At 34.8% G+C, this 18,419-nt stretch overlaps 1 protein-coding gene across 1 annotated transcript in view; it reads right to left on the bottom strand.

The window, feature by feature from the left end:
- Nucleotides 1-18,419, bottom strand: part of LOC141516299 (uncharacterized) — a 118,626-nt gene that overhangs the window by 61,967 nt on the left and 38,240 nt on the right. The window contains exon 6 of the mRNA XM_074227458.1: nucleotides 8,509-8,592. Within this exon, the coding sequence (XP_074083559.1) occupies nucleotides 8,509-8,592 (84 nt within the window). The remainder of the gene's footprint in view (nucleotides 1-8,508; nucleotides 8,593-18,419) is intronic.

The following is an 18,419-nucleotide window of genomic DNA, read 5'->3' as shown; positions in this document are numbered from 1 at the left end:
TTATATTTATCTATCTAGATACATATATTATTAGATAGATGGAAGGAGAAAAAGAAGGATGATGAAAGGACAGATGGATAAATATAAATCCATTCCTTTACTTCAGAGTGATTGATAAAAATGGGTTTTTTTCTGCTTATTTTTGAACCTATAATTATGAACACAATAAGGATAAATAATAAGTACTTCTAGATAAGGTTTCATTGCCACAACTATCTCTACATATGTGTGTGTGTATATATATATATATATATATACACATATATATATATATATATACATATATATATATATATATAGAGAGAGAGAGAGAGAGAGAGAGAGAGAGAGAGAGATTGAGAGAGTGTTCCTGCCAGTTCAAGCACTGAATAGGACTGCCAGCTCAAAAGAGACTAAGCAATGTTTTCACTTCAGTCTTCCCAAGGGATCAACTAAGCAATAGCTCTAGTACCTGGCACATCAAGATTTATAAGTCTCAAGCAGGAATGCATGGCCTAAATAGCTTGGGAAAGCTATTTATCTTGAGTTAATGAAAAAGTCAGTTTAGATCCAGTTACTGCTCCATTTCCCTTTAATCTAAGGTTTACTTCTCATGAGATTTGGCTGACAAATATTTCTACAGTAAAATGGAAAGTATAATATTCTCTTTGAAACTGTTAGAAAAATTCTTCTGCATTTATAATTTCTCCTTTAGTCGTTCAGAAAAATCTATGGTTTCATCAGTATGGGTACTTCCATCCCCAGTGCTAACTGCAACCTCTCCCTACTGGTTTAGATTGGTGGGTCTTAGTCTGGGGTACATTAATTTTTTAAATACAATTTGATAAGAGTAGTATGTAATTTATTATATAAATACATACTTCTGAGGAGAGGTACATAGGCTTCATCAGACTGCAAAAGGAGTCTATGACACACACAAAAAATTAAGAACTCCTATGTAGGGGTGGCTAGGTGGTGCAATGGATAGAGCACCGACCCTGGAGTCAGGAGTACCTGAGTTCAAATTCTGTCTCAGACACTTAACAATTACCTAGCTGTGTGGCCTTGGGCAAGCCACTTAATCCTATCTGCCTTGAAAATAACTCCCATGTAAACTGCTGCCTTTATAAGTTTTGTTGTAATCAAAAGAAGTCATTACTTAGTAGCCAACTTTGTAGTGATGAATCACTCTGAAGTTACTGCATGAATGACAAAATAGACAATTTGATAAATGTGTTGTGTGCCAGTACTCTGAGGCGTTTGAGTATGATTAGGTATGCCAGAATTCATCCTCTATTGGCATAGCCTTCAAGATTGCAGTCACAAGTAAAGATTATCAGACTGCATCAGAATGGGGGCGGGGGGAGGGGGGATTGTAAAATTCAAAGCCTTACAAAAAATGATAGGTAGAAACTACAATTGTATATCATTGGGGAAAAAAAATTTATATATATACAAAAAAAAAGATAGCAGTCATATTAACACAACATTTAGCTGATTAGACCTTCGGTGGAGGCACTCACCATCACTTCTTAAAAAGAATAAAAAACTTTGCCCTTAGCCTAAGAGTATGTCAATGAGTCAAGATGCATGTAAGATTGCCAAATGGAGTAGAATCAAATTGTCTTTCTTCCTTAACAGGAGCAATTTCAGTATAATGAGAGTAGTGTAAAGAGGGCACCTAGGTGTTAGTGCATAGAGTACTGGATCTGGAGCCAGGAAGACATCTTTATGAATTCAAATTCAACTACTGTGTGACCCTGGGTAAGTCATTCGATCCTATTTACCTTAGTTTTCTCATCTGGAAAATGAATTGAAGAAGGAAATGACAAACCACTCCAGTATCTCTGCCAGGAAAAGCTCCAGTGGGGTCATTAAGAGTCTGACGTGATTGAAATAACTCAACAACTAATGTATGAAGAATCTGAGATTTTTTATCAGCAGATCTGAGTTGGAATTTCAGCTTATGTTTATAAAGAAAATTTATTATATGTGTGTGTGGTCTTGCAACTTCCTAATTTTTCTTTCTAGATCTCAGTTGGTCCAGAGATAGAGAAGTTGAACTTCTTAAGATCTCTTGGAATCTAAAATCCCATCTAATTCTAAACCCTTTGATCCTATCTATGTTAATTTAAAATAATACACAAATAGCAATAAAAAAGTACTATAAGAAGTGTTTTGCCACTTTAATTTTTAAGATTCCAATAACAAAATGTTTATTTACAAAAGTCTTATTCCAATACCTTATCATAGTGTGGTGTTGACCCTGAGTTCTTGAAGACCATTAGAGTATAAAATATGACAATATCTATAAATTTCAAATTTGAGTCTAGGGAAAAATTCTTCCTATTATCCAAGAATCAACTCAGCTAAATAAATACTCTATATCAGAAAGTGGCTATCACTCACCAAAAGGTGAGCTTGTTTGAACTATGATGACATGAAATGGACAAAAACACAAAGCAGCTCTATGTTTTGGACAACGCCTTTTCTGTTAGCTCAGTAACTAAGGTGGACAGGCTGATAAAAAGTGCTAAGACATGAACTTCTCAAATTGTTTATGGATATTAACTGCCAATGATCATTTAAAATGTCACCTCATCCAGTATCAATGGTGACATATCATTGGAAGAACTGAAGAACATAAACATAACCTGAAGATAAAAGGCTGCAATTTAATCAGGGGAAAAATAGCATCATGAGGGTTTTCCTTGGAAAAAATAAATGAATTGACTCAGGAGAGACATAGCAGTTAAGATATATTTTGAATGCAAGTTTAGAGTACTAGCTCTGATGACAGAAATGACAGAAAATTGTGAGTAGTATTTTTTTTCACAAATGATAAAAAAACTGCACTTAGAGGGAATTAGCATTAATCCCAGATAAACCATATTGAAGACAGAGAAAGATAGAGATACAGAGAGCGAGGGAAAGATAATCTATGTGATGATCTGTGTAAAATACTTCACAAATCTTAAAGCACTGGATATTTGTCTGATATTATCTTTTAAAAACCCAAATTTTCCTATAAAGATAATAGCTGGAAAGTAAGGTGGGCTAATTATGTGTCCAGAAAAAGAGAAACTATATGGATAGTCTGAGGGCACTGATATCCCTGAGATATGAAAAAGAAGCAGAAAAAGCAGAGAATGGTGATGCTTGATAATACATTTATGGAAAGATATGGATAATATTGTACAGGATCTGGGAAGACATAAAATGATTATAATCTGCTCAAGGGACAGCATAAGTAAGATTGTACATATATCTACATCTAAGTAGTTAATATGTTAGTGAGCAGCCTAGAAACAACCCTTTGATAATGTTGTATACTTGATAAGAAAAGCAATTGATGAATAATAAAATTTTGTAGGTGGAAAACATGAAAAAACTCTGATAGAACAAGGTTAAATCTGACCCAAATCTTGATATTATGCTTATCTTTTTTATGTAATCAAAGTTGGGACAGGTCATGCAATCATAAATTAAATGGAAATTTCTTAAGAAATAGAACACAGGGGGCGGCTGGTGGCACAGTGGATAAAGCACCGGCTCTGGAGTCAGGAGTACCTGGGTTCAAATCTGGTCTCAGACACTTAATAATTACCTAGCTGTGTGGCCTTGGGCAAGCCACTTAACCCCATTACCTTGCAAAAAAAAAAAAGAAATAGAACACAACTTGCTGGAGACTGCCTAAGAAATAGCAACTCTAATGATGCTGGAATGAAGATAGGATTGAAATGTGTCTTGTCCGTCATAAAAGGAAACATTGTGGTAAATAGCTGATGTTCTGATGGGTACATTTTACCATAATGAAGGCTTTGAGGGGCCAAATTGACTATTTTTCTGTAATGGATAAATAGAATTAGAAAAAAAGGGACCAAAGCAGTACTCTTGTGAATTCAAGCAGGACTTTTCTGAAATTATATTAATCTCAGATCTTAAGAGGAACACTACCTTCATATGATTGACAACAGATCTAACTATTATATGTATTGGATTGGCCTGGTCCACTGCAGCCACAATCCAGGTAAGCAACTGTAAAGCTTGTGAAGAGATCAGGCCATTTAGGACCTATTACAACCTCTGCCTCCCCAGCAGCCACAGCTACTGAAGACCTGGGGTGGGGATAAAATCGTTAGCATTGTCAAATGATTCAACAACAGAAACTGAATTGGTTTTATTAATGAAAACAACATTGAAGAAGATATATTACCATATGGTTTGCTGCTGCACTTGAAGGACATGAAAGACCATGAACCAAGTTAAAATTTGATAACAAAGGATGAGCATTATGGTGTAGACTTTTCTAGTCCACACACACACACACACACACACACACACACACCAGGAAAGAATAGGGACCTGAAACTTGAATAATATTAGGGGGAGAGAGAGAGAGAGAGAGAGAGAGAGAGAGAGAGAGAGAGAGAGAGAGAGAGAGAGTGTTTGCCTTAAGTGCTAATGCAAATTTTCCTTTTCTTTACTTTGTAACAAAATCTCTTATTCTTTTATTATTCAACAACAATTGCTTTCACTTGGGAACAGACAAAAATTGGTGGCTAGCCCATTACAATGTATGATAATGTATTGGGTACTTAAAGTTTAGTTTAATTTAATTTAATTCAACAAATCTTCATTAAACATTTACTCTATGCAAAGGACTATGATAGAACTGAGAATGTAAAATGAAAACAGTTCCTGTTCTCAAGTAGCTTATGTTCTTGGGAAAGGGGACAGGGGAGAGTCCATTTAACTCAACATTAGGTCATTTACTAAAAGACACTGCTAGTGCAACACTTGAGGAACTTCAATCAGCAGCTAGAGAACACTAAATGTGCACAGATAAGTAAATCAAGGTAATTTGAGAATTGAGAAAGCACTTATATGGAAAGACTGAAGACTTCTTAGAAGAAAATGTTACTGTGCCATCTTAAAACATTATAAGGGTTTCTGAAACAAATGATGAGAGAGTCTACTCAGCCTTACCATGAATGCAGGGATACAAGACATATAATGCCAAGTTTGAGAAACACCTGGTTGAAGTGTGAATGCATCAATATGAGCTAGAAAATGCACATTTTTTTAATCTTTTGTTCTTTGATTCATTGGGAAATTTGAAAAAAATTTCAAAACACTTTCCAAAACTTTTTGTTATTTTTCTTTTTTTCATTAGAACTCAGCTAAGAGCTTTATTTTTTATTTATTTTATTTTTTGGTCTATTTATTTTAAATTATTCCAATAATCTTGTTATCAGAATAAACATAAACCCTCCTCCCCTCCCAAGAAGATGAGAAGTCTCAAGAATAGTGTTCAGATTCCAATGGCTCTGTGTCTGAGTTGCCTTCTTTATCATAAGTCTACCAGAGAAGTTGCTTCAATATCTTTTCCCACAGCTGCTATTACTAGCTGTACCTCCACTCTATTCCTCCCCACTCTCATTTATTCTATTCTCTCTCTCCTTTTATCCTGTCTCTGTCCAAAAGTGTGTTATCTGTGTTATCCCACAATCTTCCGTCTCTCCTATCACTTCCACCCCTTCCCTCCCCCATTCCCCCTTATCCTATTCCTTTTTTCTCATTTTCCTCTAGGGTAAGATAGATTTCTATGCCCTATTAAGTATGTATGTTATTTCCTTTCTGAGCCATTTCTGATGAGAATGAAGGCTTACTCATTCCCCCTTGCCTTCCACTTTTCCTCTCCATTGTAAATGCTTTTTCTTGACTCTTGTGTGAAATATCTTAGCCCCTTCTTCCTGTCCTTTCTCTTTCTCCCAGTACTTTCCTTTATCACTCATTGACTCCATCTTTTTACTATATTATTTACTATATTATACCATTATATCCAGCTCCTTCCTGTGCCTTGTCTATATATATGCTCCTTTGAACTGGTCTTATAAATGAGAAAGTTCATATGAGTTACAAGTATCTTCTTCCCATGTAGGAATATAAGCAGTTCAACATCATTAAGTTCCTCATAATTAGTCCTTCTTCTGCATCCCCTCTATGGTTCACCAGAGTCCTATACTTGAAGATCAAACTTTCTATTAAGCTCTGGTTGTTTCAGTAGGAAAGTTTGAAAGTCCCCTGTATCATTGAAAATCCATCTTTTTCCCTGAAAGAGGATGTTCTGTTTTGCTGGGTAGTTGATTCTTGGTTGTAAACCAAGATCTTTTGCCTTCCAGAAGATCATATTCCAATCCCTACGAGCCCTTAATGTAGATGCTGCCATATCCTGTGTAATCTCTGACTATAGAGCCATGGTAGTTGAATTGTTTGTTTCTGGCAGCTTTTAGTATTTTCTCTTTGACTTGAGAGTTTTGAAATTTGGCTATAATATTCCTGGAAATTTTTCTTTTGGCATATCTTTCAGGAAGTGACTGATGAAATCCCTCAATTTTTATTATACCTTCTGCTTCTAGGATCTTGGGAAAATTTTGCTGTATTATTTCTTGAAAAATGAAGTCTAGGGGCAGCTAGGTGGTACAAGTGGATTGAGCAACAGTTCAAATCTGACCTCAGACAGTTAATAATTACCTAGCTGTGTGGCCTTGGGCAAGCCACTTAACCCCATTTTCCTTGCTAAAACTAAAAAAAAAAAAAAAATGAAGTCTAGGCTCTACTCCTGATCGTGGCTTTCAGATACCCCAATAATTTTTAAAATTATTTCTTCTGGATCTATTTTCAAGGTTGGTTGTTTTTCCAATGAGATATTTCAATTTTCTTCTAAATTTTGGCTTTTTTGGAAGAGTTTTATTTGGTCCTGATTTCTCGCAAAATCATCAGCTTCCTTTAGTTCCACTCTATATTTGAAGTAATTATTTTCTTCAGAGAGTTTTTTTATCTCCTTTTCCAGATGGTCAATTCTGCTTTTTAAGGCATTCTTTTCCCCATGTACCCTTTGTTTTGCTTTTTCCATTTGGCCTAAACTGGTTTTTAATATATTATTTTCTTCAGCATTTTTTTGTATTTCTTTCACCAAGCTGCTGATTTGGTTTTCATGATTTATCTGCTTTGCTCTCATTTCTCCTCCCAATTTTTCCTCCACCTTCCTTAATTTCTTTTCAAAATCTTTTTTTTTTTGAGTTCATCCATAACCTGAGCCCATTTTGTATTTCCCTTAGAGGCTTTGGATACAGAAGCTTCAAATTTGTCATCTTCTGAATCTTCCATGGGACCAAAGTAATTTTCTATGGTCAGATTCTTCTTTTTCTTTTCTTTGCTCATTTCCTCAGCCCAAGACTAATTTACAGCACTTACAGAGTTTGGGGGTTTGTTTTTTGGGGGTACCCCTCAGGGACTTTTATTCTTCCAAGGTCTTATGTTCTCTTGCCTGCGCTTTGATATGTAGATGGCCACAGGTGTTCCCCTCTACCCTGGAGCTGTGAGAAAGGCCCTTGCTTGGGTAGCTTAGTATGGAAGCCCAAACTGCAACCTGGATCTGGGTGTGGGCAAACAGCAAAGTCCTGCCCCAGGGAGAGTAGAGAGATTTCTGCAATCTCCCTCGACCCCCTAACCATCTGTGGGCTGTGTTCTGTAAGTGCAGGCTGGTTTCCCTGATTCCCGCTGCAGGTTCTCACCGAAGTACTGCTCTGAGTCTGGCATTCCTCACTCCGAACTCATTCTGGTGCAGCAGAGTTCTCTCACCACCTGTTCAAGCTGTTCCTAGTGATCTCTGGGCTGGACTGGGCTGTGGCTTTTGGCTACAGCTGCAGCTTTTTTCCAACCCTGGTCTGGGTGAAACACCTTTCCCGTGGAACTTCTAAGTTATCTTGAACTGGGAAATTGTATCACTCAGTCTTTCTGTGGGTTCTGCCCCTTTAAATTTAGGCTAGAATCATGATTTGACAGTTTCTGGAGTTTTGGGAGTAAGGTGTCTCCCAGAAATGCTGCCTTCATGCCACCATCTTGGCTCCACCCCAGAGTTTTATTTTAAAGTGACTAATTCAATCAGGAGTGCATGGTAATTCTGATGACAAGCTATGGTTTTAGAGTTTAAGAGGAGAAGTGCTGTTCTTACTTGAGATTTCTTTCATTCCATAGGATACAAGAAGCAACAGTGAGCTAGAGCAATGAAAAATCCTCATCCATATACTATCTATATACCCCAAGAGGATCTTTGGATGCCACTAATTAGGAAGCACTTATTAGGATTGGTCACTAGGTTTGGTCAGAATAAAGGGCTTGTTGCTTCACTCCTAATTGACTCCTCTGAACACATCCTCAAGAACCCAGATTGATGAATATTGACCCACTTGGGTCCCCTCTCCTGCCCACTACAATAATCAAGAAATTTTTTTCTAAAATCACAAAACATATATGCCCAATAATTTAAAACAAGTTGCCTGGCATCATTTATCTGGCATTTTAATTAAGGATCATTCTTCATTTGATTTCTTACAATCTCTAAATTAAAAGTATTCTTTAAAAAATATTTATGAAACAAAATACTAGGAAATCAAAATAAGTAAATAAATAACTTTGGAAAAAATATTTATGAACTTCATCACATTTTCTCACTGTACTTACCTTCTTACTTATCACCAGAAGTTCTGCATCTGATTTGCATACAATTGTAGTAGGTCTTCGGCTATTAGTCAAGAGACAAATTTCCTAAAAATATAAAATACATTAATTTTAGAACCAATTTTTCTATTCTAATTTTATTTTCTCAATGGAAATTTTCTACTTGGATTTCCTAATCTACAAAATAAAAGGATTAGAATAGATATTCTCTAAGTTCTATCTCTAAAATTCTATGATTCTATTGGACATAGAACTTCACTTTCAATCACTCTCATCTGGGAAACTAATTTTAAAGAAAATTATTTTTCGGAATTATGAATCTAAATAATTGATAGAGAAAGAGATTTATGTCATTGACCTAATTCCCTCTGTCAAATAATCAAATATTCCAATCAGTATAAATTTGTTTTATAAAAACAATTCAGGGAACTATAAACTACAGTATTTCATTGGATTCATTGTCTTAGTGATAAGAGTACAAACCCTAACAGTGCAAATCACAACCCACCCTGCCTTTTTTATTCTGTTAACTTGTTCATGTTTTCCTATAAATATCTTCCAGGTCTTTCACTATCCTGTGTATTTAAAATCATTGTAGCCAGAGATATAATGAACAATTTTGGAGTCCAAGGTAAGGACACATGATAAAATATCATATCATAAATATCATATATCACACCATGGGACAAGCAATTTTTATAGAGAAATTCATTTGAAGAAGATGGGAATAGATCTAGATACCCAGATCACAGGGTCTAATGGCAAGAAAAACCACAGGGCTTTGACTACATGGTGAAGATGCAGAGAACCTGTGACAGTATATTCATGCATGTGGGTGAGGAATGACAGGACAGCATGAAACCACTGCTAGGGGGACTACCATTGGAAAAGGAAAGGGCGTGGAGAGGTGAGGTACAGTCTGAGAAATAGTTCATCTAAGATTTGCCAGTCAGGTGGAAAAAGCCCATTGTTTTATCTAATTATCTTTAATGATTTGACGTTAAACTCAATTGTTTCAATGAGAGAGAGAGAGAGAGAGAGAGAGAGAGAGAGAGAGAGAGAGAGAGAGAGAGAGAGAGAGAATGGGGGGAATTTGTTTTTAGGGACTGTTATGTGGCATGGCTGGATTTCCAGGCATAGAGAAAGTTTTAGGGTTCAGTAAAGTCAAGTCACTAAACATTTATTAAGAGCTCACTCTTTGCCAGGTCCTATGCTAAGTATGGACAGGAACAAACAAAAGATTGCTGGGGAGAGAAGTTTCTTTGAGGAACTTCATATTATGGACTGTGATATTTAAGAGTTTTGAGATGAATGATTCCTCCTATAAAAGTATATGTTTTCCCCCCTCTTCTATTTAATAAATCTGAACTCCTTGAATGAAAGGATAAAGATCTTATTTCCAAGAAATGTAAAAAACTGATTTGAATTTATGAGTCATTGCCCAGAAAATAAGTGGTCTAAATATGTGAACAGTCAAGGAAAAAAGCTCAAGCTATTGCCTATCAAAAATGCTCCAATTCACTCATAATTAATAGGAATAAAAACTAAAACAATTATGAAGCTCTACCTCATACCTGTCAGATTGACAAAGGTGGTAAAAAAAAAGAAAAGGAAAAGAAATAAAGAAAATGGCAAATGTTGGAAGGGCTGAAAGAAACAAGCATACTGATGCTCTCTGAATAGGTGCAAACATTCTGGAAAGTAACTTGGAATTCCACACAAAAAGTTACTAAATAGGATAATAGGATATGTCCTTTGACCCAGCTATAACACTGCTAGATATAAACAACAAAGGAATAAAAGTAAGAGGAAATAGTCCTATAAACACAAAGTGGAGTGGAGCCAAGGTGATGACATGAAACTAATATGCTCCCAGAGTTTTTCCCTACACAACATTAAATGAAGCCTCTATACAGACATTAAAACCTCAGATTCCACCAAAAGGAATGATTGAAAAAAGCTTTCACCTACAGACATCATGGAGGATCTTCAGGGAAGGTCTGTCTCTTTGGGGGGGGGGGGGAGGTCTAGCTAGGCAGGAGAGTGGGAAAGCCAGCAGGAGGTTTTTAGCCACAGTGCAGTCCAGGCCCCAGCAGCTAGATAGCAGACTAGCAAGAATGATTCCATCCCCAAACTGAACCCTGGGAACAGTGTGGCAACAGGCAGGGCTAGGTTGGGAACAAACCACTGTATAGTCAAAACCTGGACATAAAGGAAGAAACAGACTTTTGCAGAGGCAACTTCTTAGCCAGCAATAAGCCAGGGATCAGACAGAAAGTTTGGGACTATGCTCCCTATACCCCAGCAGCAGAGTTCAACAATAAAAATAAGCAAAAAACCAAAAAGAGTACTAACCATAGAAAGTTATTATTCAAGGAAAGATGATTTAAAAAATACCATTTCAGAAGAAGAAAGCAGTGTCAAATTACCTACATGGGAAGTCTCAAAGGAGTTTATGAATTGAACTCAAGTCCAAAAACCTCATAGAAGAGCTTTAAAAAAGATTTTAAAAACCAAAGAAAAGAGGAAGAAGAAAAATGGAAAAAAGAAATGAGAGCCATGAAGGAAAATTATGAAAAACTGACTCAGGAAATCAACCCCTTTAAAAGTAAAAATAAAATAATCAACTGGAAAAAGAATGTAGCTCATCAAACAATTAAATCAACCAATTGGAAAATGAATACAACTCATCTAAAAGTCAAATCACCCAACTGGAAAGGGAATGCAACTAACACAAAGTAAAATTAGCCAAAATAGAAAAGGAAAACAACTTAATGAAAAGTAAAATTCACCAACTGAAAAAAGAATGAAAAAAGTTAATTGAAGAAAATAAAACCCTAAAAATTAGAATTGGACAAACAGAAACTAATGAAGCTATGAGTCACCAAGATTCCATCAAACAAAATCAAATGGATGAAAAAAAATAAAAAATAATAATGTACCTTTAGGATGAAACAACTTATAAAGCAGATCCAGGAGAAATAATTTATGAATTATTATTCTACCAGAAAGCCAGGATCAAAAAAAGAGCCTGAAAAATCCTAATATATTAGATCAAGAAGACAAAATAGTCCTTGAGAGAACACAGAACACCTCCAGAAAGAAATCCAGGATAAAAATTCCTAGGACTATCATAGATAAATTCCAGAATTTTTTAATAAAGGAGAAAATAGTGCAAGCAATCAAGAAGCAGCAATTTAAATACAAAAGAAGCACAATCATAATTACATCATATCAGCTTCAACATTAAAGGATCAGAGGGCCTGGAATATGTTTTTTCAGAGGGTAAAGGACCTTGGATTACAACCAAGAATTTACTACCCATTAAGATGCAAGAATAATTATCCTTGTGCTTTCTTTCCATTTGACTGTGGCAGACTAGATTGAATAGGGGAATACCAGAGGTGATTGAACAAGCCATCACTTCATCTGTATATATGAATGTTTGAGTCCTTTTTTCTAATTATTTTTGGTAGGGATCTTGGAATGGAAATAGGACCAGCCAATTTGCTGGATCTTTTGACTTGAGCAAGTTCTTTAAAATTAATTTGGAATAGATTTGGAACTTTGAATATATAGGTCAGATTCTGAAATAGAAATTCTAGAATGAGATCATTTTGAAGAAGATTAAGGGAAGAAGTATGACAGGTATGAATTGATTTTAAAGCCTAGCATTACTAGTTTGCAGTTACACATCCCCCTAGATTCATGGTATTCACAGGACTTTTTTTTTTTTTTAAAAAGAAGCCCAAGGGGCGGCTAGGTGGTGCAGTGGATAAAACACCGGCCCTGGAGTCAGGAGTACCTCAGTTCAAATCCGGCCTCAGACACTTAATAATTACCTAGCTGTGTGGCCTTGGGCAGGCCACTTAACCCCATTTGCCTTGCAAAAACCTAAAAAATAAAAATTAAAAAAAATTAAAAAGAAGCCCAAGTGTTGAACTCTCTAAATATAACTGAGTTTTATGTCTGAAGAAAAAAATTACTACCTTGCAAAATTCAGAATATTCTGTTCTGAAAAGACAGACTTTCAGTGAAACAGAGGACTTCCAAAATTTTCTGACAAAAAGCCCAGGACTGAATAGAAAAAAAAGTAAATGAAAAGGGAAAAAAATAAAAACCAGTCAAAAACAATAGATTGTATACATCTCTAAAAGGGAAGATAATAATACATGCAACTCTTGAGAATTGTGTTTCTCTTAAGATAGTTACAAGGTTGAATATAATTGAAGGAATCATATTTAGCGGATGTGGATATGGTTGATTCTGTCCTTCATTATCAAAAAAAGATCTTTCACCCGCAATAGCTAAGGTGTGCAACTAAACATTGACATCAAAAACAGATGTACACTCAAGGTTGTGATACAACTCTACTGGTTTATTCTTGAATACCCAGACTTTTTATAACAAAAACTTACTTCAGGAATGACCGGTTAAAAGAGACCCAGTTTCACAATTTTCTGGGTAAATTTACAATATTTATCATTAGAAATCTGAAGACTTCCTTATCAGAAAAGCCTTTTACAAACACCTCCACAGCCACAGATTGTCACAGGTCATAGTTCATTGGAGTATGTTAGGACATGTAATATTTTGTCCCAGAGAAAAAAGACATCTGAGATAAATGGGAATAATACACAATATCAATAATAATGCAAAGATACCAGGAAACGTACTCACTAATAGGTTCATAAAATGAAAAGGATGAAACCTATTAACAAAGTTAAACAAATTATCAATACCTGAGTCCCTTTCCATTCTAGGTGCTAATACAATATCATTAATAATTTTATGCAATTGATTCATATCCAGAGTTATAGAATCATTATACCATATTCCATTCAAATAACTTTTTTATATTATCCCATGGAATAAGTGAAGTATTCTATTTTAAAGGAGCAACACAAATAGTAGAAAATCTATAATCACATTGCAATTGTCCCTTGTGTTCATTACAGAGGTTTGTAACTCACAAATGAAATGATAAAGATCTTCATTAATTCTCTCCTGAGCCTTTAATGCTCTAGTAACATTTTTTGATAATTGTTGAATATATTTTGCTTCTGGTTTTTTTTCTTACTAACCACTTGTACAGAAACACCTGTAGAGGTGGTTGCCACAATGGCCGCCACAAGACATAATATTCCAAACACAATGCAACTAACACATATCTTTTGCCCAATTCTCTTTAATGCCTTTTCTTTGTTTTTCTTTGATTTTTTTTTTAGGATTTTGCAAGTCAAATGGGGTTAAGTGGCTTGCCCAGGGCCACACAGCTAGGTAATTATTAAGTGTCTGAGGCCGGATTTGAACTGAGGTACTCCTGACGCCAGGGCCAATGCTCTATCCACTGTGCCACCTAGTTGCCCCTTTAATGCCTTTTCTAAGAACTCACCAGCAGGAGACATATACCAGTCTTCTACCTTGGTGGATATTATAGCAAATTTTGGTTGTCTTATCATAAAAAAAAAAAATCATCATCCATCGCTTCCTTATTTACACATGCTTGAATAGTGCAATTGTAACAGTTAACGTTATACCCCGCCTTTTCTCTGATAATACTGGCATTTTTGAAATATCCTATCATGAAAGCAATATCTGGTCCTGTACATTCAGTCACAGACAATTCCTTTTCTGCATAAGATATTTTGCCCAGTGTCTTATTCCATTGTATATGCCTTATCTCATCTATTGCTGCCATAGCTTCCATAACTCTGAATTAGCTAACTCTACTTCTGGGTATATAATTGGTTTAATATAGCCTGGAATACCCCTTGTAATAACTCTAACAGGAGAATTCTACACTTGTAGCAAAATAGAGTGATCATAAATTCTTCTATTTGGGAGACAGGCAACCCAGGGTGAAAAATGTTCATGTTTGAAATCCCAAGCATGTAAATTTAAACAAGAAGCTTCTATAGGAAATATCTACCTTCAGTACTTTCTACAATTGGAATTCCTGATATTTCTAAGGTCCTAAATGCTCCCATGTTATAAATATTTGGATGAGTTAAATTATTAGTTTTACTTAATTTAACACATAGTTCAATGGTACATGTTTTACAAAAACATATAGGTATCATAGTATTTAAACCAGAAAAATTATGCCTAACTTCTCAGTATCTCTTCTTTGATATCTCCAGTAGGAACTTTGTTATATCTCAAATAATTTGCAGCTTCTCCTATTAATACAATTTCAGCCATACTCTCTCCCTATTGCAGAGTAGTTAGCCATGGAGGGTTTTAAATGTAAGTACAATATTCAATTCCTTTTACAGTCCCCAAATTGTTCATGAGTAATTTAAATATCATAAATTGTCCCACAAATCCATATTGTGTTCTTCTTTTGCTTGGTCTGTCCTTCCTTCTTCTCTTCTCTTTTCTTTTTCAATTTCTTAAGTGCAAGTTCTTCATTTTCTGTATTTATTTAACTCATCTGGTCTGCATGGTCTGATATTCCTTTCTGGTTTCCAGACAGTTTCTCCATCTGTGGGCAAAACAGAAGCATATCCTCGACCCCAGGTTAATATTTGATCCAGTCATTTTCACTGTTGATGCCTTAGGGTCCTTCCATGTGACCATGCCTTTCTCTTCATGTTGCATATCCCTAATAAAAAGTCTTTCTGCAGGTGTTAATTGTTTGTCGTTCAGTGTTAAAAAAAATTCATGGTATATAAGGTAAGATTTACTCTCCTTCCTTGTTACCCCCTTTCCCCTATATACTCCCCCTTCTTTTGCACTTCTAGAAATCTCTTAAGATTTTTGTTTCCTTTCTACTAAAGCTTGACCAGTGGGGTTATAGGGAACATCTGCAAAATGTTTTATATTGAAATATAGGCAGAACTGTTTAAATGCCATAGAATTTTATCCAGGGCCATTATCTGTTTTATGGATTCTGGTATCCCTGCAATAGCAAAACATGGAATAAATGATCAATCATACCTTGTATTAGCCTCTGAACTTTGTGCTATTGCCATTGTATATGAACTAAATGTATCTATAGTAACATGAATTTTTTCAGAAGGTGTATGAGTAACATCCATCTGCCATAATTCATTAGGAACTTGGCCTCTAGGATTCTTAGAATAATTTTGAGGGGTAGGTAAATATGGAATGAATTGCTGACAAGATTTTGCTATATCCCTTGCTTGCTCTCTGGTGATTTTAAATTCTTTCCTTAGTAAAGAGACATTCTGGTGAAAATTTTTGTGAGACTGCCTAGCTTGCCCTTCTACTAAGATTATAAGTAGAAAGGTTAATTGATCAGCCCTATGATTGCCTTCATATATAGGCCCAGAGAATCCAGTGTGGGAATGTATGTGTTCAATTAAAAAGAGGATTATATCTATCTCTTATAACTTCTTGTAACTCTTTAAATAGCTTATATAATTCTTCATCAATGCTATGTTTAATAAAAGCAGTTTCTATATGTCTGACCACATGATAACTATACTTACTATCTGTAAAAATGTTAAAAGTTTGTGGCTGTTCTTTTAATACCATTAATTGGGCATATAATTCATTCTTTTGTTTTGATTTAAAAGGAGTTTGTAATTTCTTTTCTATTATTGTGTTTATGCTTGGACCTATAGGTCTGGAATAAGGTCCATCACATTGTTTAAAAATTTCAGGAAACTCAAAGGTTCATAACTTTGAGTATTTTCCTTCATTACCTCTAGAAAGCAATCAATCATTAACTCCAGGCTTTGACATTTTTAACAGTAAAATAGCTTATATTGATAAAACTAGATCATATAACTTTTCAATATCTTGCTCATCAGTAAGTTACCTAACTATGGGTTACATAATTTTCATTTTTCAAAGCCTCTCACATTTATTCAGTATTATTGGAAACAATTGCAGTTAAGCTATACTTCCCAATCTCTTATTCAACCTTATTCTAAATTTGCCATTTTGCTTCTTTAGAATTAAACATTAAATTCTTAACTTACATGAAACATAATGTTTCCATGCTGATATCTCATTCTCTTAAAGTTAACCTTAGAACTGAATATCTGTTACACAAATTTCTTTCACACCTCTGTTTTATAAGCTTATTTTCTTCTTGTTCAAATGCACTCCAATTTATTTTGAGTTTTACAATTTTTCCCCCTAGTCTTACTTCCCTTCCCCCACTCCCCACAGAAGGCAATTGCCAGTCTTTACATTGTTTCCATGGTGTACATTGCACTCCTATTTTCAAAAAAAAAATAAGATTGTCTATGAATTTAGTTTTATATATATATATATATATATATATATATATATATAAAATAATTTCCAAAAATCCAATATAAAATTCTTACCAATTCCAGGATTACAGGATGCATATATAATTTCTTCTTCTTAAATAACAGTTATTAAATAGGTTACTTTGATCTTACATATAAATATTCCCTTTGAGAAACACTAGGTGGAAGAGCACAGCTTTTTACATTCTCTCTAGGCCAAAAGACCTTGAGAGATATGACCTTGTTGGCAAGGTATTTTCTAGTTTTCTTATAACAAATTTTTACAAAGGTGATGGATGATACTTCAGTTCATTCATTTGTTATTATAACACAATCTTAAAGTTTCAAAAAATTGTCTGAATCTGTTCTTATAAAAAGTTTACCAATTATACATAACACATTTCAATTTAATGTATAGTCCCTTTATTTCCTAAAACTCTATAATACATAATTCCTTGAGACTAGATGTTTTTAAAATCCTTTTTTATGATTACAAGATTTTCTTTATAGTTCTCTTAATAATCTTATAAATTGAGGCGTCTAGGTGCCTCAGTGGATAAAGCACTAGCCCTGGAGTCAAGAGTACCTGGGTTCAAATCCAGTCTCAGACACTTAATAATCACCTAGCTGTGTGGCCTTGGGCAAGCCACTTAACCCCATTTGCCTTGCAAAAAAACCCTAAAAAAATAATAATCTTATAAATTCCAAGCTCATATTCAAAATTACCTTAAATTATTTTCCTTTTCAAAATACAGAAGTTTGCAAATTCTTATCTGTGTCAGTGCTATTCTAACTTCTCAGTCCTCTAAATTAAAAAAGCTTTCTATCCTAACTGACAAAATGATGTTCTGGGAATTGGAGATTCCTCACATTTTGAGATTATCAAGATAGTATGCACTAATTATTTACCTTTACTGTTTATCATTCCTCACTCACCCAAAAGAAATTCTTTATTATTTATTTATTTTACACACACGTGTGTGCGTGCACACACACAAACACAAACATGCTAATTAAGACCAGTGAAAAATAATTTTAGAGGCAATTTCAATTTTTTCTAGTTCCTTTATAAATATAATTTGCCAAATCAATAAATAAAATTCTGTTAGTCAATCAGACCATAAAAGAAACAATGGATAATAAGAGAAAATAATAGAACCCCTTTCTCCAAAACAACATGATTCTCAGGAATTTCTCCTTTTTTGGCATCAATCATGAGTTTTTTTGGGGGAAAGATCTAATTTTGAAAAGAGAGCATGAATTGGCCAATCAAAACACAGAGAACAGCTTCTCTTTGCCTGTATTTTAAAGCAAACACATATAGACACATAAATGGAGTCAGAGAATTTAAAACCAGAGAGGCCCCTGAAATCTGGGGAAACCCCACCTTGTTCTCTCTTTAAACATTATACAAAGACAAAAAAAAAAAACAGGATACCAGATAAACACACACACTTGCTGAAACACAAAAACAAACACCACCAAAGGTGACAAATCTGCAGAGAATATTCCATTTTTCACAATACACTTTTTCCATTCAAAGGTTTTGATGTCTAACACTTCTTGATTTTAACTATAAATAACTAATTTTTGAGAAGGCACTCAAAAATCCCTCAACCTAAGTGAACTCATCTTAGAGTTAACCAAATAAAGGAACAGCCCTAAATCTTTTCTGGGAAGGGA

This window comes from Macrotis lagotis, chromosome 3 (genome assembly GCF_037893015.1).
Source record: "Macrotis lagotis isolate mMagLag1 chromosome 3, bilby.v1.9.chrom.fasta, whole genome shotgun sequence".
NCBI lineage: Eukaryota > Metazoa > Chordata > Mammalia > Peramelemorphia > Peramelidae > Macrotis > Macrotis lagotis.
The sequence above is the reverse complement of the archived record's forward strand: the minus strand, read 5'-3'. Positions and strand labels throughout refer to the sequence as shown.